The 27,756-nt window shown below is 37.2% G+C and overlaps 1 protein-coding gene across 2 annotated transcripts; it reads left to right on the top strand.

Moving 5' to 3' along the window:
- The first annotated feature begins 673 nt into the window (after nucleotides 1-673).
- LOC122639274 (metal transporter Nramp6-like) lies at nucleotides 674-19,096 on the top strand. 2 transcript variants are annotated; one of them, XM_043832089.1, is made up of 13 exons: nucleotides 680-858; nucleotides 5,384-5,462; nucleotides 5,560-5,600; nucleotides 6,708-6,786; nucleotides 6,908-7,012; nucleotides 13,923-14,032; nucleotides 14,221-14,402; nucleotides 14,483-14,552; nucleotides 15,534-15,707; nucleotides 15,942-16,046; nucleotides 16,211-16,342; nucleotides 17,274-17,369; nucleotides 18,634-19,096. In XM_043832089.1, the coding sequence occupies exons 1-13, from the start codon at nucleotides 736-738 to the stop codon at nucleotides 18,973-18,975; spliced, it is 1,638 nt and encodes a 545-aa protein (XP_043688024.1). In that variant the 5' UTR covers nucleotides 680-735; the 3' UTR covers nucleotides 18,976-19,096. The 2 variants fall into 2 exon arrangements, with proteins under 2 accessions (XP_043688025.1, XP_043688024.1); XM_043832090.1 differs by lacking the exon at nucleotides 17,274-17,369 and having other exon boundaries at nucleotides 674-858.
- The last annotated feature ends 8,660 nt before the right edge of the window (nucleotides 19,097-27,756 follow it).

Here is a 27,756-nt window from a genome sequence, read left to right as displayed (position 1 = left end):
ATCCGAACACCAACCTCAGTACGAGCCAACGAACTTACGAACCCCAACGGCTACCTCACCTCACCCAACTCAAAAAGCACTTCGTGAAGCTCTTCTACGGCAAATCCCAACAAAAAGAACGAAAGGATTCGTTGAGACACACGGAAGTCAACGTTTCCCATATCAATAACTTCTGGAGTCTGGCCTCACATAATATCTTTTGCTGATGTGGCATAATTAAAGTTATACCGAAGAGAGCAATGCGTGTGATTTACGGACGTCGCGCTTCACCGAATCACACTCTTTCTTTTCACACATTTTGATGAGCTCTTCACTTCTTCCACATTTATGCTTCACTGTTTTCTACCAAAAAAAATAAATAAAAAATTTATGCTTCAGTGTTTCAGTCAAGAGAGAGAGAGAGAGAGAGAGAGAGAGAGAATTGGTGAAGATTAGAGAAGCCACTTCAGTTCTTGGAGCTTGACTGCTTGAGTTAATGAAGAAAAGCCCTAAAGATCACATCATTGGAGATTCCTCTGTTTCATTGGTATTTTGACTCACACCAGTGAATCTGGAGATTTTTTTTTTTGGTAAATGTATTTTTTTGATTTGAACTTCATTTATCAATTTTTCTAAGGCATTGAAAAGTGTCGTATTCTTTGTTTTGATCTCAGATTGGTATTATTGGTTGTGTTGAGCAGAGACATTGTAGTTTGTCGACTGGAGATTTGTGCGGTGTTTGCAAGAGCAAGGAAGATGGCTATTACAGGTTTGATTTCAAATGATCAACCGCAGTTTATCACTAGCACTGAGAATCGAGCTTGTTCTAATGCTCCGCTGATCGAGAACCAGGACTCTAACCAGATCATAGTGCCTGATGTGAGTGTGATCTATCTCTTGTTTATCTGTATCTTGCATCTGTTCTGTGGTTCATTTCATTTTATACAACTGATGTTTTTTGGTGGATACTGAAACTTACAAGAGGTCTAGGGAGATGGAAATTGGTCTCGGCTTATCTAGAGGAAAGAAATTCCTGTTAAGAATGTTATAAGAGTTTGGAAGTCTTTACATGGTCGATATTAGCCATAGCTTTCTAATTAATTCTAAGCACATTTTTTTTAAACTAATCTGTCAGGCAGCTCAGAGTTTGGACCTGGTTGTGGAAACTAATTCAGTGAATGATTTCAGTGCTATGGCTTAACGTAATTTTCTTTGAGAAATCAATTTCCTGTAATATTATGTTACTTTTGCAAACTTTGTCGTTTATTAGGGAAAATTTGCTTGAAGTTTTTAATAAATTGAGTTCATGATAACCGGGTGATGGAAACCTTTTTATTTTGCGTTTGGAGATTTATTCATATATGTCCATGAAAATTGGTGGCATGGATGAGTATTTAATTCAGCTAGACAAAGCCATATGCTTTGATTGTTCCACCCCCTCCCTCCATCCTGAAAAACTCGACATGTTGGTCCCTGTTTTTATGCAGAAATGAACTGGAGTACTGGACCAAGTGGTAGCCACACAGAAAACTTAGTTGACAAAACTGGATTAGACGTTTCAGAGAGTTTATAAGTGATCCTAATGAGAGGGAAGTAATCAAGGTTTCTTTACTAGAGCTTGTTACTTCCTGTAGCAGGGTTGTAAGATTGATAGGAGAATGCACAATCCCGAGCTAAAGCAATTACTTATATTGAAGATGCAAAGGCTTCTTTTTTTCTTGATAACTGAATTCATTAATAGGGGACTGCTAGCACTCTGTGCTTGTTGTGAGGCATATGGTTGCATTACCGTCCATGGTTTCAAGTATCAAGATTGGCCATGTCGACATGATACAGAACTGATATGGATCGATAAGGGAGATTCGGTACTGATACGGACCGAGGCTCTATACACAGGCTGTCCAAACCTGAAAATCCCAATTTTTGAAACAAAAACTTCATTCTACTTTATTTTTGGTCAAAACCTAAGTGGATTCCATCTACACTAAAAAACACAGGAGTGATTAAACAAGGGAAAAATTGCATTAAACCTTATCAAAGTGGAGATTGAACATCAAAGCCGTGAGTTGAAATGTTGAAAACTTTATTTTTTTTAAAAAATCAAGTGTCACACCTAAACTTGAAAATTGACCTAGATTGGATCATCTTGAATGATTTGTGATCGATAATATATAATTATGGCTAGGGTGTCCCCTCTAAGCGATGCACCGCGTTGACAACCGGATACGGTGACAAATAGGCAAGAGTTCTCGCACCGTGGACAAGTGCGGGTAAAGAAGCTAGTCCAAAAGCATAGAATTATATTAGCATCTCAGAACGTTAGATATTTAATAGGTAAGAGTCTAGAATTGTTAGATGTTATGAGGAGAAGAAGGATTAATATATCCTGTATTTAAGAGACTAGATGGAGGTAAAAAATCTAAGGAGTTGGACAACTTTAAACTTTGGTATACAAGGGATAAAGTAATAGAAGTGGAGGGGGCATAGTAGTGGATAAAGGTTTAAAGAATGATGTGGTAGATGTTAAAAGATTTGGAGATAGGAGGATTATATCCATCAAGGTTGTTGGAGAAAGAGGTTGTCAATATAATTAACACCTAAGCACCTCAAGTAGGATTGGATGAAAGTAGTAAGTTATAATTTTGGTAGTGTAAGGTTTTAGCCAAGGAGAAAAGACTATAATAGGGGTTGATCTGAATGGACATGTGGGGAAAGATCGTAGAGGCTATGAAGGTGTACATGGAGGATATGGTTTTGGAGAGAGGAATGAGGAGGGGATCAATCTTAGATTTTGTCGTGGCTTATGATTTATCCATTGTAAATACTTACTTTGAAAAGAGAGGAGCATTTAGTTACCTTCAAAAGTGGGCATCATAGTAGCCAAATAGATTTCTTCCTAAGTAGAAGGTCAAAATAGACTTTATGCAAGGACAGTAAGGTTATACCAGGGGAGAGCCTAACTATACAACATAGATTAGTGGTCATGGATTTGTGCATCACTACACAGAATCATAAGAAAGGTGAGCTTATTTGCCCTAGGATAAGGTGGTGGAGCTTAAGAGAAGATACTTTGAGATCATTTACTGATGAAGTGGTCAAACAAGGAAAGTAGGTTTTTTAGGGAGATACTAATACAATGTGGAATGAGATGACTACTTGTAAGAAGGTTGCTAAAGATGTCCTAGGCGAATCAAAAGGAAAACGTCATTCCTCTAGAGAGACTTGGTGGTGGGATGATGTGGTTTGAGCAGCCATTAAGAGAAAGCTAGTTTTAAAACATTGCAAAGGACTAAGGATGTAGAGGATCTACAAAGGTATAAATTTCTCAAAAATGAAGCTAAGAAAATTGTGGGAAAAGCAAGGGCGTAGAAATATGAAGATCTTTATAACAATTTAAGCATAAAGGAAGGGGAAAAAGCTATCTATAAAATAACTAAATTGAGGGAAAGGAAAAGTAAAGATCTTGACTATGTTAGATGTATTAAAAGTGAAGATGGTAAAGTACTAATAAGGGAAGAAGACATTAAGAAGAGGTGGGAAGGTTATTTTTGCAGCCTACTAAATGAGGACACTTTGAATAATAGTGTTCCGGAAGAACGCATTACCCATCAAGACACCAGTCACACCACATGTCATAGATATATATGAAAAATTAGGGTGTCTGAAGTAAAAGAAGCTTTAAGGAGGATAAAAGTAGGCAAGGCACAAGGTCCAGAAGAGGTCCCAATAGAAGTGTGGAAAAGCTTAGGAATCTGTGGTTTATGTTGGCTTACCAAGTTGTTTAATAGGATTATGAGAGCAAGAAAATGCCAGATGAATGGAGAAGCATTGCGGTGCCAATTTACGAAAATAAAGGTGATATTCAGAACTGCAATAAATATAGAGGCATAAAACTAATGAGTCATAAACCCACTTGAGACAAGAAACTACTATTACGGAGAACCAATTTGGTTTTATGCCAGGAAGATCCACGACAAAAGCTATTTACTTACTTATTAGACTTGTGGAAAGATTTAGAGATTGCAAGAAGGATCTCCATATGGTCTTTCTTGACTTAGAAAAAATAGAGGATGATGTTTCACAAAGAATTAAAATAGGATGGATGAAGTGGAGAGATGCGTCCGGAGTGTTGTGTGATCGGCATATTCCTTCAAAACTTCAAGGAAAATTTTATAGGACAGTCATACGACCAGCTACAATTTATGGTGCAAAAGGTTGGGCAATGTAGAAGCATCATATGGATAAACTCAGTGCAGCGGAGATGAGGATGTTGAGATGGATGAGTGACAAAACTAGGAAGGATAAAGTAAGGAATGATCATTTAGAGCTGATTTGGGAGTAGCTCTGATACATGATAAGCTAAGAGAAAGTCGTTTGAAGTGGCATGGCCATGTTCAACAGAGGCCTTTAGATGCCCCAGTACGGAGGAGTGATTTGATTCAAACTGAATAACTAAGAGATCCAGGGGCAGACCTAAAATGACCTTAGGAGAAGTGGTGAGGAAAGACATGCATAGCTTAGGCCTTGTATCAAGTATGACCTTGAACAGAGCTGATTGGAGGGCAAGGATCCATGTAGCCAACCCCATTTAGTTGGGATAAGGTTGAGTTGTTGTTGTTGAATGTATAATTATGTTCGTTGTTACATTCTTATTATTAATGCTTATATTCTACTTCAGGTTTTTTAATATGTTACTAGTGGAGTAGTAGAATGGTAATGTGTATTTACTTAATGTATGTTATTTAAGACTTAGCAGTATGTTAGTACTTTTAGCTATTATCCTAATATGAAAATAAATTTTTCTTTTTCAAATCTTCTTGCTTAATTGTTTTGTTATTATTTATTAATAGGTTTGATATTACACTTGCCAATGAAGATTTGAATCACATAGATGCCGAGAAAACAGAGATAACCTGACATTGGATGGATCATGGATATAATTATTTGTTGCTTATTTATGGTGCACAATGCTTAAAACACTTGTTTTGCTTGTATCATAAGCTTACCCATGCGTGTCAAAGTGTATCTAGCTTCTCTCTGATATGTCTCTTAAAACCAGCTTTCCAATACGATGCCCGGTTCCAATTCTTGACACCTTGCTACCACCCATACAGTGGGACTCCCGCCATTTAGGGTATGGCTGGATCCCAGACACATATTCTACACATGTGGTATTAGAATTTTAATTCATAAATAACTAGTGAGGAAATACATTTGCTGTAAGTCTCGTAGAGATTAGAAGTCTTCAATACTTGTCCAAAAAGGTGTTCGTTTTCCAAATTTTATTTCATGACTGATAGTTTGATTCAGGAGCTTACATAGTTAATTCTGAAGGGAATTTTAAACCTGAAAATTTGAGTCAAAACTGATAGGTTGATTGTATTATTTGTTTATTTCTTTGCAGAGAAAAAGTTGGAAAAACTTATTTGCATATATGGGTCCTGGATTTCTTGTTTCTATTGCATATATTGATCCTGGGAATTGTAAGAATACTTTCATATTTGTTTTGTATTTTTCTGGTACCCTGATTACGAACTTCTGATATGTATATACGTTTTGGTAATGTTTGGCAATATACAGTCGAAACGGATCTACAGTCAGGTGCACAGTACAAGTATGAGGTGCGCTTTCTAACTTCTGATGTGAATGTTTGTTGGCTGAAATATGAATTCTGAAGCAATAGAATACCTCAAGTTTTTCATTAAGCAGAAGATCCATCAAACTGTTATCTCATATGATTTCTTTCCAACATTTTACTGATACAGTTGGTGCACTTATAGAGATATCAGGCATACAATTCAATTGGCTCACCTAGATCTGGATGAAAGAATTTATAGGATTAATCTTGAGTTGGGGTTTAAAAGATTCAATATAGTCCATTAAGGTTTGGGTTTTCATGACGCTAATTGATAAGGCTTGGGATTAAGGTGGAAATGGACAGGGACATATATGATCTAGCTTTATGGTGATCCATTGAATAAAGACTGGTTTCTCTGAATATTTAAAAGGCTTCTTGTTGGAAATTCAAATCAGCTAATGGTCTAGAGGATTTTCTTGGTTTGTATAGCGAGGGATAGTGTTAGGCTGAATGATTTTAAGGTTTTTGGGATGAAAGATGTAATTAGGTTGATTGGGAGTACGTATTGAATCTTCAACATGTTCAGATTTGTAGCTGGATATACACCTGCAAAAGAAAAAAGAGCAGAAAAAGATTATTAAGAAAGATATGTTAATTCAGCATCAATACTGTGAATTTGTAAAGCAATGGCATGTGAGCCAGAAAAATCTGAATTTTTTTCAATCAAAGCAGAAAATTTAAAGGGGCTCTTATTAATGTACTATAGTAATTATATCTCTGCAGCTAGAATTCGGGAGATAAAAAAGTACCCAAAAGGATTGGTTCCCTAGCCCACACAATAATAAGAACTAAAAAGAACCCACACGAATAGCTAATATTGACTTCTAATACCAGTAATTTACTAAGTGAAGTACTCCTTTTGGCACACATTAGGAGATTTTGAAATCTAATAAAAAGCTGCACATATCCCTCAATCAAGCCAGCTGCACAGCCTATAATTACCTAAATATGACTCCAAAACATAAATAAAAATAAATACATAACGACAAGGAGGCCCTTATGTATCAGTTGACAATTCGAATAGATTTCTTTTAGCTTTCTGTCCATGTCTTACTCTCAGATCCCATCAAGCAGTTTCTTTGTTTGGCAGTTGCTCTGGATCATCCTAGTTGCTTCTTTTGCTGCCCTTGTCATTCAATCCCTTGCAGCCAACCTTGGGGTGGTCACAGGTCTGTGATCTCTTCATCAGGATAAATTTTATTTCTATGTTCATTCCAAAGTGATTATTTAGATGATTTTATTGATAGTTATCTGCACAATGTTTCAATTATTGCCTCTACTCCAATGCAGGAAAACATTTAGCAGAGCATTGTAGAGCTGAATATTCAAGGGTGCCAAACTTCATCCTATGGATGCTCGCTGAAATTTCAATAGTTGCATGTGACATTCCTGAAGGTATTTTTGCTTCATCATTGAATGAAAATTAGATGAAAATACTCTTGAGATTACATCTTCATTGCTACTGTTCTGTATAAATGGCAAGCAAACAATGAATTAGGGAAACAACATTCCATGGTCACTACACCTCTTATTTTCCAAATTTTGTCAATGATGTCACCATAGCCATTCATATTCAGCGAGTCCCTTACCCTGTCTTACTAAGTGAGCGTCCAAAAGCTGGGATTAAACCACAGACAAATGTTCTGGTTCAATGAAGGTCTTCCACAGAGGAAACCTATCTGTTCTCTTGAAAGAAATTTGAGCTTCAGGGAACAGATTATCAGAAACCTATATTTCAGATTTGAATCAAATCAGAAAGATATTTGAAGAAGAATGCAATCAGAGACTAGAGTGAAACCAGGGTGTCGCAGGTGAGTGAAAACCAGAAGATACTGACCTGTTTTTGAATAAATAGGATAAAGGAATATAAAAAATAGAAGAGCAGGAATCCACTTGCTGTGGTTTTGGGATCCACCGAAAACTACTCCTTGAAATCCACCAAGTTGAACCTGAGAATCCACTAAGGCTTGCATTGAATCCACAGTACCTATAGAAAACTGAAATTTATTAAGTCATAAATTCGTGTGCCTGAATGGCTGGCCATATGGATAGATAAGAATCTCAAAATATAACTTCGACCATGACTAGAAATTGCCTAAATCAACTAGTAATCAAACTAGTTATTTATTTGATTAGTGAAAGACTTAAACAACTCTTATTCTAAGGCTCCGACGCAAACTATCTGATAAAGTAAATATGGTTCTCTTAACTCTTACCCTTATTTTAAGCCCATTAAAGATACTCATTGCAATGAAAACCTAATGGACCAAAGGCATAACATGTATAGAACCCAACGCAAAGCTTATTTCCACTAAAATATGTCCGCTTTCGTGATTTACCAGCATCAATGCTCCCATTGTTGAAAAAATTCGTTTTCTATTCAATCTCAAACAAAATTCTCAATCCTCTGAGCTCCTCCGGCATGGTCAGCCAACCCCCGGAGGTCCCACCTACACCCTCCTCCCCTCACACAGTCATTTTACCCCCTTGTGAGTTGTGATGCCTCTTCATCCTCCCCATCGGTGCCACCTTCTTCCCCTCCACCCTCCTCCCTTGGCGTGAAAGCTTGGAACTCCCTCTTCAGTCATGCTCCCCTCCCTTTTAGAGAAGGTATCTCCCTTCACTTTGTCTCACCTTCTCCAGTTGGTAACACCAAAATCTTCCTCTGCCCATCTGGTTTGCTATCTTCTGAAATTGTCAAATGGAAAATTTGCATGGTTTGTCACTTTATTGGCAATAGAGACCCCCTTTCAGTATCGGCAAGGACTCTTTGAACAGAAAATGGAGAGCCCATGTGACTGGAAACTTACCTCTTAGACAATGGCTTCTTCCTTTTCAAGTTTTCGCACGAAGAAGATAAGATTCGTGCATTAGAAGGTCCCTGGCAAGTAGGCAACAAGCCTATTTTTCTTCGTCTATGGGATCAGTATCTTCAGCTCAACAAGGTCAACCTCATTTCCATTCCCCTATGGATTGCCCTCCCACGTCTCCCTCTCCACTTCTAGTGTGAAGCTGGGCTCACATCATCGGCTCTGTCATTGCGAAACTGTTGTACTCCGATGAATGAACTAAGAAGATGGACAGGCTTGCTTATCAAGGATCTGTGTCGAGATTGCAGTGGATTACATTCCTCCCTCTTTGATCACCGTCACTTATGATGAAGGATTCTCCTTCCAACAGGAGGTTCATTATGGATGGTTCCCTCCTCATTGTTTACTTTGCAAAGTTTTTGCCCACTATTCGAAGAACTGCCCTCCCATGCCATCCACGATTGCTTCAACCCCTGAAGAACCCCCAGTAGAAGATGATACCACTATCACCATTCCTGGTAGTACCATCTAGTTAAGATTTATAGATGATTGATCCTAGTAATGAAGGAAGGGTTTGCAGCATGAAGGAGAAGAAGAAGAGAGAAGAAGAGAGAAGAAGAGAGGAAGAAGAAGATAGTTGGAGAGAATCGTGGAATGTTAGGAGTAGCTTCTCCTAACATCCATTTACTTCATTAAACCATTCTTAGGAAATTACAAGGACCTCCCTAGGGAGGTAAAAGAGAAACAGAAATAAAAGTTAAAAATACAACTCTAGTGACATATGACATAGACATGTACTAAAGTACCCCTAGTACATACACTCTAACACTCCCCCTCAAGCTGGAGAATAAATGTCATACATTCCCAACTTGGACAATAAGGTACTAAATAGACCTGGAATGAGACCCTTGGTGAAGATATCTGCTACTTGATCACCTGTCTTCACAAAGGGAGTACAAATGCACGTAGAATCTAGCTTCTCTTTGATTAAGTGTTGATCAACCTCAATATGTTTGGTTCGATCATGCTGAACCGGATTATGGGCAATGCTTATAACAACTTTGTTGTCGCAATAAAGTCTCATTGGCCCTTCAGTTTCAAAACTCAAGTCTTGAAGAAGTCTTTTTAGCCATATAAGCTCACATACTCCATGAGCCATGGCCCTAAACTCAGCCTCTGCGCCGGATCTAGCTACAAATGGTTGTTTCTTGCTCCTCCAGGTAACTAGATTACCACCCACAAAGGTATAGTACCCAGAAGTAGATCTCTTGTCAGAGACTGAACCAGCCCAATCAGCATTTGTGTAGCCTTCAATCTGCAAATCGTCATGCCTGGAAAATAGAAGGCCTTTTCTTGGACAGGATTTCAAGGATCTACCATAGTTGTCACTGCGTCACGGTGATCCAAGTCGGTGGAGGGGTGTCACGTCGATATATCGACATGTCGCCCGCCATGGCAACGCCATGGCCAGCTTGTCGACCATGTTTTATTTTTTATTTTCTCTATTTTTAATGTTATTTAGTATGATATAATATGTCCTATAACATCAAAAATCAACATGAAAGTGTACTACTAATATACTATGGTTTAATTCATGAAAGTGTAATATCCCCCGCTTCTGTCTCTCGACTCTCTCCCTGTCTCTGTGTGTGACACTGTGTGTATGTGTGCACTGTGCAGGGCAAGAAGAAGAAAAAAAAAATACATTCTCTGTCTATGTGGAAGCCTGCAACTGCAAGGCAGGAAGTCCCAAGGTCTGCGACTGTAAACAAGGTAGTTGCAAGGCAAGAAGAAGAAAAAAGAAAAAAAAAAAACAGAGAGGACTATGGCTGTAACTACTGACTGGAATAAATCCCTCCCCCCTCTGTCTTTCGACTATGTCCCTGTCTCTGTGACTGTACAAGTAAAGAAGAAAAAAGAAAAAAAAAAACCGAGAGGAGTCGAGGACTACTAACTGAAACAAATCCCCCCCCTTTGTCTCTCGACTCTCTCCCTATCTCTGTGTGTGTAACTGTGGTTGTGCAAGGCAAGAGAAAGAAAAAAAAAAAAAAACGATACTACTGGCTGTAATCACTACCGGAGGCTGGGAGGAGAAGAACTGAAGAAGAAGAAGAAGAAGTTAAGAAGAAGAAGATGTTTGCCAGGGAGGAGAAGAACTGAAGTACTGAACTGAAAAATCGAGTTGCCGGAGGACTGGGAGGAGGAAGAAGAACCAAATTAAAAAAAGAAAAAAAATTTACTTACTTGGAGTCCTGGAGGTTGCCGGAGAAGTTCGAACTTCGAAGGCTGCCGAGAGTTGCAGGAAGTGAGGAACACAAGTTACCGTTGCCGGAGTCACGATCCTCTGTCTCAACTCTCACGAACTATTCCTCTGTCTCAGTGTCTCACGAACTCCTCTCGATTTTCCCTTTTACGATTTCTATTTCCCCCCATTAGGGTATATGACTAATGTTATTATGTTTAATATTTTTAATTTTTATGATAATGTGTATTGCAGGTGTAACTTTTCAAGTTACACCTCCAATACACGTTAACGAAAAAGCATCTAAGTTATTAAATGGTTTTTAAAAAAAAATAAAATATAAGCCTGACTTTTATACATTAAATGTTCAAATATCGATCGACATACCCATATATCGTGGTATGGCGTCCATGGCGACGCCATGGAAACCATATCGCTCGATATTTATACATATATCATGGCGGACCTCGATATGCCCTTTCCCCCAACGCCAGGACGCCATGGCGGCTCCATGACAACTATGGTATCTAATGATGCGATACACCGCATCCAGATGCCCACTCCTGGGAGCATGCATGAACTGACTCACCATTCCAACTGCATAAGAGATGTCTGGTCGAGTCAAGGAGAGAGAGATTAGTTTCCCAACTAATTTTTGGTACTTGCTTGCATCTATAAGAGAAGAACCACATTCATCATCAAGCTTATGATTCGGATCAATGGGAGAAGTTGCTGGTTTGCGCCCTATCATGTCTGTCTCTTTCAAAAGATTTAAGATAAATTTCCTTTGGCAGATGTTGATTCCTTTCCTTGATCTAGATACTTCAATACCCAAGAAGTATTTCAAGAGTCCAAGGTCTTTGATCTCAAACTGTCTAGCCAGATAAGACTTCAAGCTGTTTATCTCCGCAACATCATTCCCAGTTACCACAATGTCATCAACATAGACAATGAGAGTTGTAACTGTACCATTACCTCTCTTGATAAACAAGGTGTGGTCAGCTTGACTCTGATAATACTCATTCTTCAGGATGGCTTGTCTAAATCTCTCAAACCAGGCCTTAGGAGACTGCTTGAGGCCATAGAGAGCTTTCTTCAAGAGACATACTTTCCTTTCAGTTGAGGGATACTGAAAACCAAGTGGAGGTTGCATGTACACTTCTTCTGCTAAATCTCCATAAAGAAATGCATTCTTCACATCTAATTGGTACATTGGCCAATCTTGATTGGCAGCCATTGAAAGAAGAACCCTGATTGAGTTATGCTTGGCTACGGGGGCAAAAGTCTCCTGGTAGTCAATGCCATACACCTGACTATACCCTTTTGCAACCAGTCTAGCTTTATATCTTTCCACTGTACCATCGGATCTATACTTGATTGTATAAACCCATCTGCATCCTACTGGAGTTCTCCCCCCGGGAAGATCAACTAGAGTCCAAGTATTGTTCTTCTCCAGAGCCACCATTTCCTCAGACATTGCTTGCATCCATTTTGGATCGGATAAGGCCTCTGTAACATTTTTGGGAATGGAAGAAGACTCAAGGGTAGTGGAAAAGGCAATACCTGTAGGAGAAATAGAGTCATAGGAAACAAACTGGGCTATGGGGTTAGTACAGGATCTCTTCCCCTTTCTCATAGCAATGGGAAGATCTAATTCAGAAGGAGAAGAATTACCTGACTGAGGAGGATGAAACTGAGGATGTGGATCCAAAGAGGGGTTTTGGTAGGGTTGTTTATACCATAGTTGCTTTGTTTTTCCCTTCAACAAGCATTCACCTTGTGAATACACCATCTTCCTTGAATCTTATTCCCTTGTATTCTTTTTTTCTGCTAGCATCACCATCACTACTAGCATCAATATCAACAACACCATCAGCATCAGCATCATTAACAACTTCCACCTCTTTGTACTTTCCAATATCAAATAAGGATGGGGAAGTAGAGGTAGGCAAGGGAGATAGAAAAGGAATGACATCAGCATCCTATTCACTGCTAGTACTATCCCCCTGAACAGGATGGTGAGGGGAAGAAAAGTAAGGAATAGACTCAAAGAAGGTGACATCTTTGGAGAGAAGTCGCTTTCGGGAAGGACGATGGTAGCACTTATACCCTTTGGTTGAATCAGAGTAGCCCAAGAAGATACACTTGAGAGCTCTGGGATCAAGCTTGGTGCAGGCTGATTTGTTGACATGAACATAACAAACACAACCAAAGACTTTTGGAGGCGAGGAGAAAACTGAGGATTGAGGAGAAAGAAGGGCTAGGGGGATTTGGAGCCAAGAAGTGGAGTTGGCATCCGGTTAATAAGAAAGGCAGCGGTAAGAAGTGCATCAGACCATAAAGTCTTAGGCACATGCATGCCAAAGAGAAGACCCCTTCATCGAAATATTTTTGTTTCTCCAAAGGTCGAAATGATTGTGAAATTCAATTTTGAACCTTGGGCACGTAAGACCACAACTGCTTACTAGGACAAAAACACTCCCTACCAGAATTTCTTTTCCCTTCACAATGCATGTGGTGTATGATGTGGCATGACATCGGCTAATGGTGTCAGCTCGCTTCTGCTCATCTATGTAAAAGAAGGATGCTTAGACTTGAGGGAAGAAGAAATTGACCAGGAAAAGTGTCTATACATCGTCGGAATGAGTACATTCTCTGTGAAAGAAGACCCTCTCCAGAACAAGAGAGAGAGATGATTCCTGATCCCTATCAGTCCCTCCATTATCCAGATAATAACAGCTGACAAAAGGTTAGCTCTGGCTTTGGTTTTGGTGGTGGCTGGGTGTGGTTTTTTTAATATTCTTAGCATGGCAAGGTGGGAACAACCTTACTGAAAAACACTAGAAGCAACTGTCAACATCAGACACAAAACTTTGTGGCTATCCTGTCCAACCAAAAGATTTTATGGAAAGTTCAGGCAGTTACAGTGATTTGATCTGGTTGGTTTTCTCTCTCTCTCTCTCTCTCACACACACACACACACACTAAGGATAAAGAAAGTCATACATACATGCATGTCTTTATAAATGAAATCTCAGTTTCCTAGATAATGCCTAAGTGTTGCATATGTGATGGCTTACCTTGGGAGTTACTGTTACCTACACACTTGATATATTAATGGATTCTACAGTCACATCTGTATTTTATATTAATGCTTTTTTCAATTTGTATTATGTGGGAACCTTTTAATTCTTTTGTTAACTGCATTCTGCTCTGCACTTCAATAGTAACTGCCGCTTCTTTTATTGTCCAGTGATTGGAACAGCCTTTGCGCTGAACATGCTCTTCAACATTCCTCTATGGTGTGGTGTTCTTCTTACAGGGCTAAGTACTCTAGTTTTTCTAGCGCTGCAGCAATATGGGGTATTATTACCATATGCCCTTGTGCTTCCTGAATCCATAACAATTTGAAGATAAATGGAAAAAGTAGTTTAAAATTTTCAGGATTACGATCATAAAATATATAAAGTTACATATTGTGAAAGAAAAAAGCAAACCTAGTTCTTGTATAAGACTAGATTCATTAAGCTTTTGTGTTGGTTCTTATACAGGTGAGGAAACTTGAGTTATTTATTGCATTTCTGGTATTTACAATTGCTGCATGCTTCTGTGCGGAGCTTGGATATGCAAAGCCCAACTCTTCAGAAGTTCTGAAGGGGCTTTTTGTTCCCTCACTCAAAGGAAACGGAGCTACTGCCCTTGCAATTTCACTTCTTGGTGCTATGGTGATGCCGTAAGATTCCTTTTAACTCCCTATTGGTCCTTTCTTGAATCAATATTTTTTTCTCATGATTCTCGTACACTTTTTTACAGGCACAATCTTTTCCTCCACTCAGCATTGGTGCTTTCTAGGAGAGTTCCACGATCCATTCAGGGCATCAAGGTAAACCTCTTAATGATTGAGATTTAGCTTTCAATGTGGTAGACATCTGGATCTTTCGAGCCATATGAAACAAGTTGCACACTTAACGCATCAGCCTAAGTATTCAATTGCTGGTCATCTTTTGGATGAACAATGGGCCCAAAACCTTATCGGTGAACATTCACATTTCAAGAAAGGCTAATAAATTGGATAATCAGGCCTGGAACTCCTGTAAGAATTGAGCATTCCTATTGCATGAACTGCATTGAGGGTTATGATGACCCATAATTTCGTGGTAAACCTCTTAGCTTTAGAGGCTTAGCTTTCATTGTGGTAGACATTGGATCTTTTGAGCCATATGGAACAAGTAGCACACTTAATGCATTCCTCTAACTCTTCCATTTCTGAGTCATCTTTTGGGTCAACAATGGGCCCAAAATCTTATCAGTAGACATTTACAACCATCTGTTCGCAAGCAATATGCCTTGTGGCTTATGTTGAGTGAAGTAACAGTTCAAGAAAGGCCAATAATTGTACAATAAGGAACAGTCATTTTATTGTTATCTATGGCCTGAAACTCCTGTAAGAAGTGAGCATTCCTCTTGCATGAACTGCATTGAGGGTTAGAATGACAATCCATAAGTTATTGGATGGTCTCTGACTGATGTATAGATAATTCTGTCCTACAGTATATCAAGATGACATTGTGTTTTTGGTCCTTTAAAATTATGCTCTTTTGGTGGAAAGGCTTATTGAAGTTTCTTATTTTCATGGTACTTTAGATACTGCATCTTAAATTTTAATTTTGGGCTTATTCAAGATTCTTTTTTGTTGGAAATTCCATTATGGTAGCTCTTCTAGAATCAGGTGAACAAGTATTCATATTTTGAGATGAAGGTAGCATGTGTACTTGGCTACTACTTGCTAGTGATGGTTTTTATTTCATGTATAGTTACTTCTATTATTCATGATTCTGATATCTTCCCACTATCTTGTTTGCAGGATGCATGCAGATTTTATACCATAGAGAGTGCAGTTGCTCTAACGATAGCCTTTCTCATTAATGTATCAGTTATTTCTGTGAGTGGTGCAGTCTGCAATTCAGAAAACTTGAGTCAAGAAGATCAGACAGGCTGCAAGAACTTGGACTTGAACAAAGCCTCTTTTCTACTAAGAGTATGTTTGGTTTATTGGTTTCCATGCCATTTTCGGTGATATTGAGATTATCTTCTCGGTGTTTACTTTCTCCATTGAAATTATTCCTATTAGGATTCTTCTTGTATCAGTTTTTGTATGTCAGTTCTTCATTTTAGGCTGAAGTTCTTGTCATAGGAATTAGATATTTGTTGGCAACGGTTATTTTTTCTCCAATTTTCATTTTCTCAGTTTTTCTCATTTTACTTGTTACAGAATGTCTTAGGCAGTTTCAGTTCAAAGCTATTTGCAGTTGCATTATTGGCATCGGGTCAAAGTTCCACAATTACTGGGACCTATGCTGGGCAATTTGTCATGCAGGTATCTCTCTAACTGAATATTGGGTTTTGAATAGTAGTCTAACAATTTTCTTTGTCTTGGGGAAGAGATTATGGGCTTCATGCTTTACTCCTGATTAACACCAATCCGGCAATAAAATATTTTCATTATTAGTTTAACATACAAACCATTTTCTTTTTTGGCAGGGGTTTCTTCATTTGCGTCTCAGGCCATGGGTACGGAACTTTTTAACAAGATGTTTGGCAATAGTGCCAAGTCTAATTGTTTCAATCATTGGTGGCTCTGCTGGGGCTGGCAAATTAATCATTATTGCATCGGTATTGACTCATTACCTTAACAATGAACTCATCTTTCATCTTTAACTCAGGATTTACATTTATCTGGGATTATTGGTGGTTGGAATGTATTTGATTCTGTCTGTTGATTATTACAATTTTACAACTTTGGAATAAGTTTATGATTATTGGCCTTGAAGCTGAAATTTTTATTTGTTATTTTTTTTTCCTCTTAATTTCAGTATTGATTAGTTATGTGCTGTCCATTCTCTGAACTGTTTACTGTCTATTTCATGGTCAATTTCTCCACATGATTTGGTTTGTTTGTTGGTCAAACATGTACACCATGATTGAGGTGCAGTAGCCTCTGACCACATGAGCTGTGGGCCCAGAGAAAATTCTTTTGATGCATTCCAAGTTTGTATAGTATGGGAGTGCCAATTCTGACAAAAAAAATTTGTGTCTATTGTGCCATGATGTTACTTGTCTACTGTGTCAGTGGACTTGGTATTACTACTAAATTTAATGTGTGTGTGTGTGTGTGGGGGGGGGGGGGGGGAGAGGGTCAAAAAACCAATGGAACGGTCTTATTGAGTTATAACCATATTGAATACCTACAGATGTTAGACGTCTTCCAGACTTTATCTGGATGAGACCTACCAACCTGAATGGACAAGGTTAAATTTGCAGTCAATTAATACCTCTTTTAACATGAATTGGATTTTTTCACCCAGTAATGCATATTTTAAACAGTTAAGAGGAGTGATATGTGTGAGTTATTGATATACAAGGGTTCAATCTTTTTTCATTCTTTTCTTTGAGAGTAAAAAGAAAAGGATAATATATTCTGCACATCTGAGAAGATGTGATTGGTCAAACTTATACGTAACCAAAAATATCACTTTTCCTCTTGTTCTGATCACATTGTCATTATGAATCTTTACACTTATTTTCATTGATGTTTTCTTGACAGATGATCCTGTCATTTGAACTCCCTTTTGCTCTCGTTCCACTTCTTAAGTTCACTAGCAGCACAACCAAGATGGGTTTATATGCGAACTCAACTTTGGTAAGACTTCTTCTAAGGTGGATTTATAATACCATTAATCAATCTCAAACAGTTTGAGTCATGGCTATATACTAATGTTGGATGGATGTACAAGGAGATGGATTTATTTCTGATACTTGATAGATTTCATTTGCATAGATTAAGAGTTGTGTATATGCTAAGAAAACCCTACATCCATTGGCAATTTGGTTTCGATGCTGAACAAATTTTTCCAGCCTTACATTTTTTGAAAGGAACCACTCGTCATATAGATAAATTAACTGCTCACCCACCCATCCATGTACCTCCTGGATAAGGGGGAGAAAAAGGGGAAATTTAGAGCTCTATTTTTCCATTGACATGTAGGACAAAGATCCTATCTTTCCCATTGTTGTTTTCTTTTATAATAGAGAATAGGATATTACATTATGTGAAAAGTCTACATATCCATTGATTTGGATAATTCAAATGGGGCATAAACTAAAAGAGTACAGGAATGTGATGACAGTAAATGCATTTAGACATACATATCTGTGTGAATAATGTTTCATAGTAATTGTCATTAGTTCATGGTGGACAGGTTGTATCATTGTTGGACAATGGTACAAAGTGTCTATATTGCCAAGACTGAATAAACTTGAATTCTGAAGAATCTTAAGAATATTAGAACTTTCTGAAGGTATGTGTCAGCTGCTGCATTTTGGGGTAATAAATAAAGATGTATGAATGATATGTGCACTTTCCTGGTACTAGCTTTTACAATTTAAAATTGGATAAATTTTTTTTTGAGGTTGGGTACTGAAATAAAATGTCTCACTGATCTTAGAAACTTTGAAGTTCCTTTGGATTATATTCATAGATAAAAGAAAGAAAACATAATTGCCAGAGCTGAACACTGCCAATGCTTCTCCACTGCTGGTGCCAAGCTGGGATAGTGGCTGTGAGTTTTGTTAGGTTGGCACTTGGTAGACAGCATTAGAACCTCTAGCAAACAGTTTGAAAATGACCCTGAAACATTTTGAACACTCTTGATCGGTCAGGTGATCTTGACCATTAAATTCATAAGCATTTTATCCTTTTTGTGTGTGTGTGTGTGTCTTGATCATTAAACTTATAAGCATTTTATCCTCTCTTTTTTTGTGAGTCTGTATCTTGACCATTAAACTCATAAGTATTTTATCCAGTGTAATCTTTTGGACGTCAACCCACCAATTGTTTGATTGTCATTCATTATCTGTTACTTTGTTAGTCTGATGTTTAAATTTTTCACTATTTTCTATTGCAGATAACTGCAGTCACCTGGATCATAGGCTCCCTGATCATGGCCATTAACATATACTTTATTGCGACCAGCTTTATTACGTTACTACTTCATTCAGGGTTAACAGTCATCGTAGTTGTGTTTTCTGGGATATTTGGATTTTCAGGTATGTTGATATATTTGGCTGGGATTGCATACTTGGTTTTCCGAAAAAATAAAGAAGTTACACACTTGTTGCCATTAGACGAGCCAGAGACCAGACAGACAATTAACAATCCAAATAATGGATCATTATATAGCCTCCCCAGAGACGATATTGTAAGCATGCAATTGCCTCAGAGGATTCGAACAACAGAAATTGACTAAATGGTGATGCTCTTGTTCAATTAGGCTTAATGATTCAATTTTGACATGCATGCTAAATGTGTAAATAACTAAATGTCCTTAGGAGTGGGAAGTAATAGTTTGCCACCTGACTTTTCATTTCTTGACACTTCTCTATTTGATAACAACCAGATACTCTAAACACCTATGTAGGATGCTGTATAAACATTTTTTTTCCGTAAGTACCCTATCAATCAGTCAACAGAAAGGAAAGAAAGTCTTATTTATGTGCCTCTGTTTGTAGTCAGTTTTTTTTCCCCCACTCTATGAGTATGTTGTTCAACGAGACAGTAACTCGAAATATGGAAAGGCATTTGAAATCAAAAACCTAATCACGCAGAGATGCATGGGTTTTTGGCTAAGTATGCATTTGCAAATAATATAGCTTCAGATCTTCTATAATGGAGATATGTCCAGAGATGGCAGTACAAAGGTCTTGTAGGCACAAACCCAAGCTTAATGGTTTCTAAGGGTGTTTTTTCAGCATAGTCTAAAAAGAGGTTAGTCTAGCATTAATTTTTCTTAATAGCTAATACTGTGGATATTCATACTATTCAGGGTATAGAAAATATATACTGCATTTGTGCTCACCTTGCTTTTGAACATGAGCTGAACTTTAAAATCTTTGATAGAAATAATCCTCTTCAAGAACAGATAAAATAGGTTTACATACCATCTTAAGTGGGAAAGGTTAAAAAAGAAATTTTTTTTTTTTTTTTTTTTTTTTTGTTGTGAAAGTTACTTTAGAAAAGCAGTTCATCTGAAGACAGTAATAACAGATGCTCCATAGCTAACCAAACAATGGTGCCACTTTTTATGTTGGGGTTTCACACAAAGGATGAGAGTAGCCTGATGTGAAAGTTTATGAGGACATGGGATTCCTCTTTTTAATGACTAGTTTTTAAGGGTCAGTTTTTATCCGAGCCTAAAAATTTGGTGGGTCAAAAGAGAAATGAAATATTCATTGGTTTTTCTTCTTTCTTTCTTTTTTTGTTTTTTTTTTCCAAATAGGGGGAAAACTTGTTAATTATGATTGGCTTCTGAGAAATTTCAAACCCTGACATTTAGTGGCAGAGTTGAGGGAGTTGGTACTTGAAAATGAACCTTGTTTGATTATTGATGGGGGAATGAAAATTGAGAAATCTGTTCCTGGAGTACTTAGGTCGGTTGGGTGATGATCTAGCTGTTCTTTGCTTAATTTTTTCATTATGATGTCTATTTAGACGGTAGTTTCTTGCTTGGCTTTAAAGTGTGTCATGTTGTGATTACCCTTTCCCTTTGCTCAATGAAATTTTGTTTTCCCCTTCAATGAGGTGTAGGGCAAGAAACAACTATGATGGTGGCACAGCCTTACATGAAACCCGTGAATTTAGGAGATGGAAAATAAAAATCAAGATGAAAATTTTCTAGTGCAGTAGGTCTAGAGAGTTTATTAGATTGGCACAAATATGTGCCACATGATTGGATAAGGCTGAAATTTTGTGGATAGGTGGGATTCGAAAGTCCTCTAATCGTATTTAAAATGGGGGTTTTAGGGTTTTAGGGTTTTTGGTTATAAATAGAGAACCTCTAACCCTAAGGCCATATACTGAAAATCAAAATTTTAAATTTCTCTCTGCCTTCCAAGTATTTGTATTCTCTGTGCAATTCTATCTTCTCCCAAGGATTTGGGGTGTGGAGTTCTCCGTGGAGAAACCTTTTAAGATATCTAAAGAAAAAAAGAAGATTTGTTCCTGTGCTCGTAATAAAAAAAAGCGTGGTTCTTGATCTCTCTTCCGCCGTCTTCTCACATACAATCAAGTATGATCCAAACCAAATTTATTGGATCTTGATACTCTCGGTTCAATAGAACCAATAATCCAACAGAGAACAAGACAAAATAAAACTATTTGTTCTAGGTAACCAGCTTCGTAGCATATTCGGAATCACTTTTGCTTGGGGCAATTGATCTAATAAAATGAATAACTGAAAATACAAGAAAAAAAAAATCAATACATGGAGTACATCATTAATCTAAGTCAAATTTGAATTGTTATTAGTCAATGACCCTTTTCTAATTATCAATAAATTCAAGATTGCAATATCACTCTTCCACATAGCAAAACATAGTGTCAATATGAAGATACTCTAATAGTCTAGTCAGGCTAGAAAACACATTTTATATAAAAAGTATTTATATTTTGATAAATTTTTCTTACACATAATGTGGGAAACCATTCCCACGTGGACGTATTTCTAATGAATAGATCTTTACCAAAAAAAAAAATTCTAATGAATAGATAAGAACACTTTGGATAGGCCACATATAAATTTGGAGTGACATCTCTCAATCATACGTATTTGTATATGTTTTTACTGTTTCATTTTTTTTTTCAATGGTTGTCCTTCAAACGAGAAGGCGGGCATTGGTGCAACAGTAATGGTTACTCCATAGTGACCAAATGGTCACTGGTTCGAGTTTAGAAACAGTCTCTCTGTGGGAGCAGGGGTAAGGCTGCATATATTATGACCCTCCCTAGACCTTGCATCGACGGGAGCCTTGTGCTCTGAGTATGCCCTTTTTTTTGTATTTGTCCTTCAAATAGTCTAGAACAAATTTGATTTTGTCAAACGTGCAAAAGTCGTATTGATTTAAAAACTATTCGGGACAAGATGGATACATACACAATATATCCACAAAATTTGGATTTATACAAATGAGATTTTCTTATTGATACGTCCTAAGGTGTCAATATTAAACCCCATTGTTTTATTCACAGTTGGAAAACCAGGTTTTCTAACTTATCTCGTCTTTCAGAAAAATTTGGTGACTCGGCCTTGTCAAACTCGGTCAATGTGAGTCACATTTTTTTGTTTAATACAATAAATATGATAAAGGGAGGCTTTAGGAAGGCCTCTATATAGGTTTGTTGGCCAAGCTCAAAGACATCAGGTCTTTTGAGTCTCTTTTGTAATTTCTTTTGTAACTTTATTTTCATTCATTCTTAATACATACTTTCGATCATTAGCACAAAAAAAAATACAATAAATATGTATAAATTAGTAAAAAATCAGAAACATACAAAAAAAAATTCAAAGAATCACATATCAATACATTTTGAGTTTATATCATTGAACAAGAGAAGAGAGACGGAGAGTTGAGGTTTTTAGAATAAAAATTTACTATTTTATTCAACTCAGTTCCTAACTGAATCAAATTTATGTTTTTTTTTTAAAATATTAAACTCGTCAAGTCTGTCACGATTCGGGTAAAAATAATGAGTCTTATTTGACTCGGACAATTTATGACTAAGTCTCGTCATGTTTTACTCTAACCTAATCTACACGACTCTTAACCAAATATTTTAAAAAAAAAAAAATTTTACTTGACTTGGATGACTCGTATCAATCAAAATCCGGTTTCCCAACTATACTTTTATCTCCAAAATTTTATTTATTACTGTATTTAAAGTTGGATAAAAAAAAGTTTTCAAAGTCATTTAATGCAGTATCTAATACAACTCTAGTGTAAAAAGTAAATAACAAATTTAACCTCAATGAAAAAATTGTATTAAATGTTTTAAGGAATAAAATAAAAGACAATTAAATGAAAACAACAATTCTAAAACACCAATAGGTCATTTAGACATTCCCGATGAAAATAATACCGGGGTTATAGGCTAGCCCAACGTTTTTTTTTTGGGTCAACAGAAATACTACTGAAGTACACGGATTACACTCCTGGGATCTAAGCTTTAATCAACAGAAACACAGGGATTGGAATTGGGTTAAACTATTCTATCCGTAAAAGATATCGCCTAACTCGCAAGAGATTCAACCACAACATTGCCTTCCCTTGAAATATAATAAAATGAAACCTGATCAAAATAAGTAATCAGGTGTTTAATATCCATTGCGTACTTTTGAAAACTCGCACAAGTGAACTACTCATAAACCCAAAAATATAAAACTCAGCTATTGGTCAAGAAACCCACTGTAGTACTTTATAATTTGACTTTAAAACTCCTGCGGCTCACAAAATCTGTGGATGGATTTTTTTTTGTTTTTTTAATTTCTCCCAAGGTCCCGTAAAGAAACCGGCGCCTCTTCAACCGCCTAATACAGTGGTTCCACTGTTCAAACTACAGTCATCGTTTGCGTATCGGTATCGTATGGTCTTATTTTGAGCGATATGTAATGGTTTTATTAAATAATTTCATATCAATGATACGGTACGAATAATGGATAAAATAGTCAAAAATCTTGTCTTTTTTGAAGAAATTAAGGGTAAATTGGTCCAATACAGCTGATTCATGTTGATACTATATCCGTTTTGCAAGTGATCGATACCCGATGTGATACCATGCACCAAAACCATGATGACAGGACCTACCATATTGGGTGGTTCAAGCTAAAGAACAAAGGTTTCAAGAATCGGAGAATTGGATTGGGAATCGTCTGATTCAAATCAAAATTGACAATTACCCATCCTGATTTCTAATAATTCTAGGGTTTTGTCTAGGGGCGTAAATGAATAGCTGAAATCCATTTCCGACTTTCCGTATCCGTTTCCGTTTCCGTTTAGCACTATCCGAATCCGTCCAAAAACTAATCAGATGTGGATGCGAATATAGCATTATCTGAGCCGAATCCAATCCGTTTACGTCCTTAGTTTTGTCCGATCGATCTAAATCGATTCCATGTCAAACTAAATCGTTTCGGCATTGACTACTTCCGTCACTGATTACGCGTTTTAGAACCCTGACTGAGAGCAACTTACAGCTACTGTCCCGTAAAGAGACCGGCGTTTGTAAGTTGAAAGTAAATTCTACTTGCAGAGATCAAAGTCCAAAACATTGAAATTTTTTTCCCCTCAAGTAAGGTGGTAAACCATTGAATTATTTTGTTCTCAAGTTAGGTAGGCTTTTCTATTCATAGATGATGAGATTGAGAAAAAAAAAAAAAGTAACCTGTAAGTAGGCCTGTAAACGGATCGGATTTGGCTCGGATACGGATCGGATGCAGATCGGATGTAATCGGATTCAGATATTTCTTGGTCGAATTCGGATACCTCTAAACGAATTCGGATGTAGATCGAATTCGGATTTTCGACCATCCGTTTACACCTCTGCCTTGTATAACCCGAACCTTCCTCCCCCTAGTGGATACAATTTACTCTCAATCCATAGTTTTAGATCATGATTCTCTTTTTCTCATATTCTAGAACCTGTTGAATCTTCAAAAACCCTCCAGATCATTATTTACTTAATTTTTTATAATTAAATATTCGAATTCAAATTTTTATCGAAGTATTCGGATTTTTTTCTGGATATCTCTAAACAAATTCGGATGCTTCGAAACAGATACGGATGGGGATCGAATTCGAATTTTTGATTATCCATTTACAACCCTACCTGTAAGGTAATATCAAGATATTCCCCTCTGATCCATCTATGGGGAGGGGGTCTTAAAACAATAATTTCTTCCACTTTTGAAGACAAGTGAAACAAATTCCTAGTCGGACCCGGTCTCCTTTCACAATAAGTGAAGGGAATTCCATTGAATGAGTACACAAAAAAGATACTCATGAAGGGAATGGTAGTTTTGATTTTGTAAGAAAGGGGGAAGTAGAATAATAATGACCTTAAATGAATGTATTTTTTCTTTATCTGCGATAGAGGAAAACCTTCTCCGATTTTTAATTACGCAATCTAATGTTGTAGTTCATAATCTAGTTGTTAAGTATGAGAAGCACTGTTTACAAAATTAAAGTCAAATCAATTGAATCAACTGATTTGGATCGAAATTGACCGTATCATCCTGATTCTAGACGCTCTAAAATGGTCGATTCTAAAGTCTTTGGGTCCGTCACTGAAATCCGATGAGCCAATTCTAAAGTGAGTTATTTTTGTATCAATTTCCAAACTGTTCTGATTGACCTCGGTTCTAAGTCATCTGCCATATGGTTCAAAAGATTTTTTATGTCAATTTAGGATACAAAATTAGTGTTGAGTAGCAAAATAATATATGCCATATGGTGCAAAATTGGATAATGATAGGAATTTTTTTTTTAATAGTTAAACCCTAAGATCCTGCAGTGATGGGAGCCTCGTGCACTAAATACACCTAGCTTTTTTTGTACGGTTAAACCCCAAGAAGAGTTGAACACATGACCTTTTATTTGTGAGGTCATGAGGTTGATAGTCAAATAAGACCACAAGGTGGCCTCACTGAGGTTAGCAAAACCCTCTTTTGATAGGGTTTCTCAAATGGAATGATGTTCCATAAGCTACTAAAAGGAGTCTCATATGCTCTTGAATATTATACTTTAATATTTTAATTGGAAGTTAAATATATCACGATTTCAAATAAATTTGAATAGTGAAATAGAATCCATGCAATTTTAAAATGTAATTTTTATTTTACTAGTTTATTTTTCTTGGTTGGGGTGGTTTAGTTTTTAGCTCTATGAGAGCAAGTGTTTTGTTTCCCTTGGGTAAGGTAAGGCGGGTTATGTCCCCTTTTTGTATTCTGATTTTTTTTGATAAAATTATATTTCAGATTCATATTGTTTTATTTCAATATAAGCTTAGGGACTGTCCCGGGTCGCAAGTTAAAAAAATAAAAGAATCCATGTAGCTCGTTCACTTTGATTGAAATAAACTTAATTGAATATTGTGTAAAAAAATATAGCAATTTTGCGATACTCTCTTTAGTATTCAGTTCTTTGCATTTCCTTGAAATGAAAAACAGTGATAATAATAGAACCCCATTCAAGTAAAGAATCTAATAATTAGAAAGGCGTTTGAGTTTGTATATAATGAGAATATAAACTAGCTTGTTTGTGTGAGTGATGTTGGAATTTTATTTCTAATATAATTCTATGTGGACATAATTAAATCCCTAAATCAGACTAATTAGAGTTTTGATCTAATGAAGTGGGGTTATTAAGTTGTATTAGAAGTCTAATGTGGACTGGCTTAGTATGAATTAGATAGATTCCTACTGGGACTGTGATGAATCAGACCTTATAGGAATTACTATATAAGGAGAGCTAGGTCCCCCCTCTACCCATAACAACTATCAGTTATCAATTGCTATTGAGGAGTGCATTCTGGACAGAGAGGGAGATATTCGGTGTTCATCGTCCTTGCGCATACGGTATTCTCATCAAGCTAGTGACTTTGAGAATAGAGGGGAAGCACCTAGATCTTGTTTTTTATTTTTCGCTGCAATCTTCATCATTATGGATGCGAAACAAGGTTAATGGTTCTATTCTTGTTTTCTATTATTTATTTGGTTGTGTTCTTGAACGTCCTATGGAGATCGTGACTTTTGAGATTTTATCCCTATTCAGATCGATTTAATCTTACATGTGGTATCAAAGTCTCCATAGATCCGTTCTTAAACCTATATGGATTCAAAATAATAGATCATACTAAGGGATCGAAATTTTTTTTATTCGAATCAAGGTTTTTAGGATTTTTTTTTCAAATTTTGAAAAAATCCGTACGGACATGGGTATACTGCCGATTTTTTTTTAGCTCGAAAAAGTTGAATCTGACAACACAGTAAGGTAGAGCTTGAAAAATCAGAAATTTTGGTATGTGGATTGTCGTCGGCGGCCGTCGGACGCGTCCTCTCGCGCCGGCGACAACGGCGAGTAGATCTCACTCTTCGATTGGGTTTAAAAAAGAAAAAAAAAAAAAGTTGTTTTCCGGGGTTTTGCTATCGTGCGCCCCTGACAGATATTAAGGCTTGTTAACGTGCGTCGGTGGGTCGGGTCGACCCATTTTCTGACCCTAGGACCCGACCCAAAAACCAGAAATTCTGACCTGTTTGGGTTGGTGTGAACCCGATTGGACAAGTAGTTGAGCCATTGGGTTGAACCACGATCAGACCGGATAGATCCGATTCCGGTTGGCTCATATAGACAAGGACCGGGCTTGTTGGCCCATACAGAACTGGCCCAGAACCAGGGCTAGCCCTAGCCCGGCCAGACCTGACCCAGTAAACCCATACCCAATTGAACCGGACCTGAATTGGGCCGAATGAAGCGGAATATGTTGATTTTATTTGAACCGGGTTGACTGGTTTTGACCATCTGGACTGGTCAAACATGTACAGTCAATCTGTTTTGGTCTAAAATTTTGACCGATTTTTCTGGGGGCTATGAGACTTCGTTTGGGGTTCCGTTTTTTACGTTGGCTCTGTTTTTCTGTGCTCTACACAGTGGTGCTCTCTAGTTTGATCATATATGCGTATTTTAAATATTTTAGGTATTCTTTTGATGCATGCCCTTTTCTGAAATTTATCGATTCGTTCCATTGGGAACTGAACCAATTTCTGACTTGCTGGAATACCTACCTTGATGAACAGAATCATTGATTTTTTGTGTTAATTTTAAGACATTTAAGCCCATTGTCATAAATTATAAAATAACACAAAGTGTTTAAGGATGTAAGTAATTTTGGAAAATCCCAAGAGAGGGTTCTATGGGTTTAATAGGATACAGTCGCCAAAGCGACCTTCTATGTTGGATTTGTGAAACACCGGTCTCATACAGTTGTGGGATGCCCTTCAACTCTGATGTGTGGTCATACACCCAAAGGTGGTGATCATACATTAATACTTGAAGGGGTACATATACAGTATGCATGTGAATAGGCGAACCCTAGAATTCTATACACCCAAAGGTGGTGGATTTTGAAAGTTGAGTTGTATTCCTATGGCCACTGGTATGTAGGGATTTTTACAATTGCATGTTGGGAATTCAGTCCAAAG

Source organism: Telopea speciosissima, chromosome 9 (assembly GCF_018873765.1).
Source record: "Telopea speciosissima isolate NSW1024214 ecotype Mountain lineage chromosome 9, Tspe_v1, whole genome shotgun sequence".
In the NCBI taxonomy this organism is placed as follows: Eukaryota; Viridiplantae; Streptophyta; class Magnoliopsida; order Proteales; family Proteaceae; genus Telopea; species Telopea speciosissima.
This window is presented reverse-complemented; position numbering and strand designations above follow the sequence as displayed.

Coding starts and splice junctions, on each gene's coding strand:
- LOC122639274 (XM_043832089.1), top strand. CDS start 736: ATGGCTATTACAGGTTTGATTTCAAATGATCAACCGCAGTTTATCACT. Junction 5,601..6,707: donor GTGCACAGTACAAGTATGAG/GTGCGCTTTCTA, acceptor TTTGTTTGGCAG/TTGCTCTGGATCATCCTAGT. Junction 16,343..17,273: donor AATTAATCATTATTGCATCG/GTATTGACTCAT, acceptor TTTTCTTGACAG/ATGATCCTGTCATTTGAACT.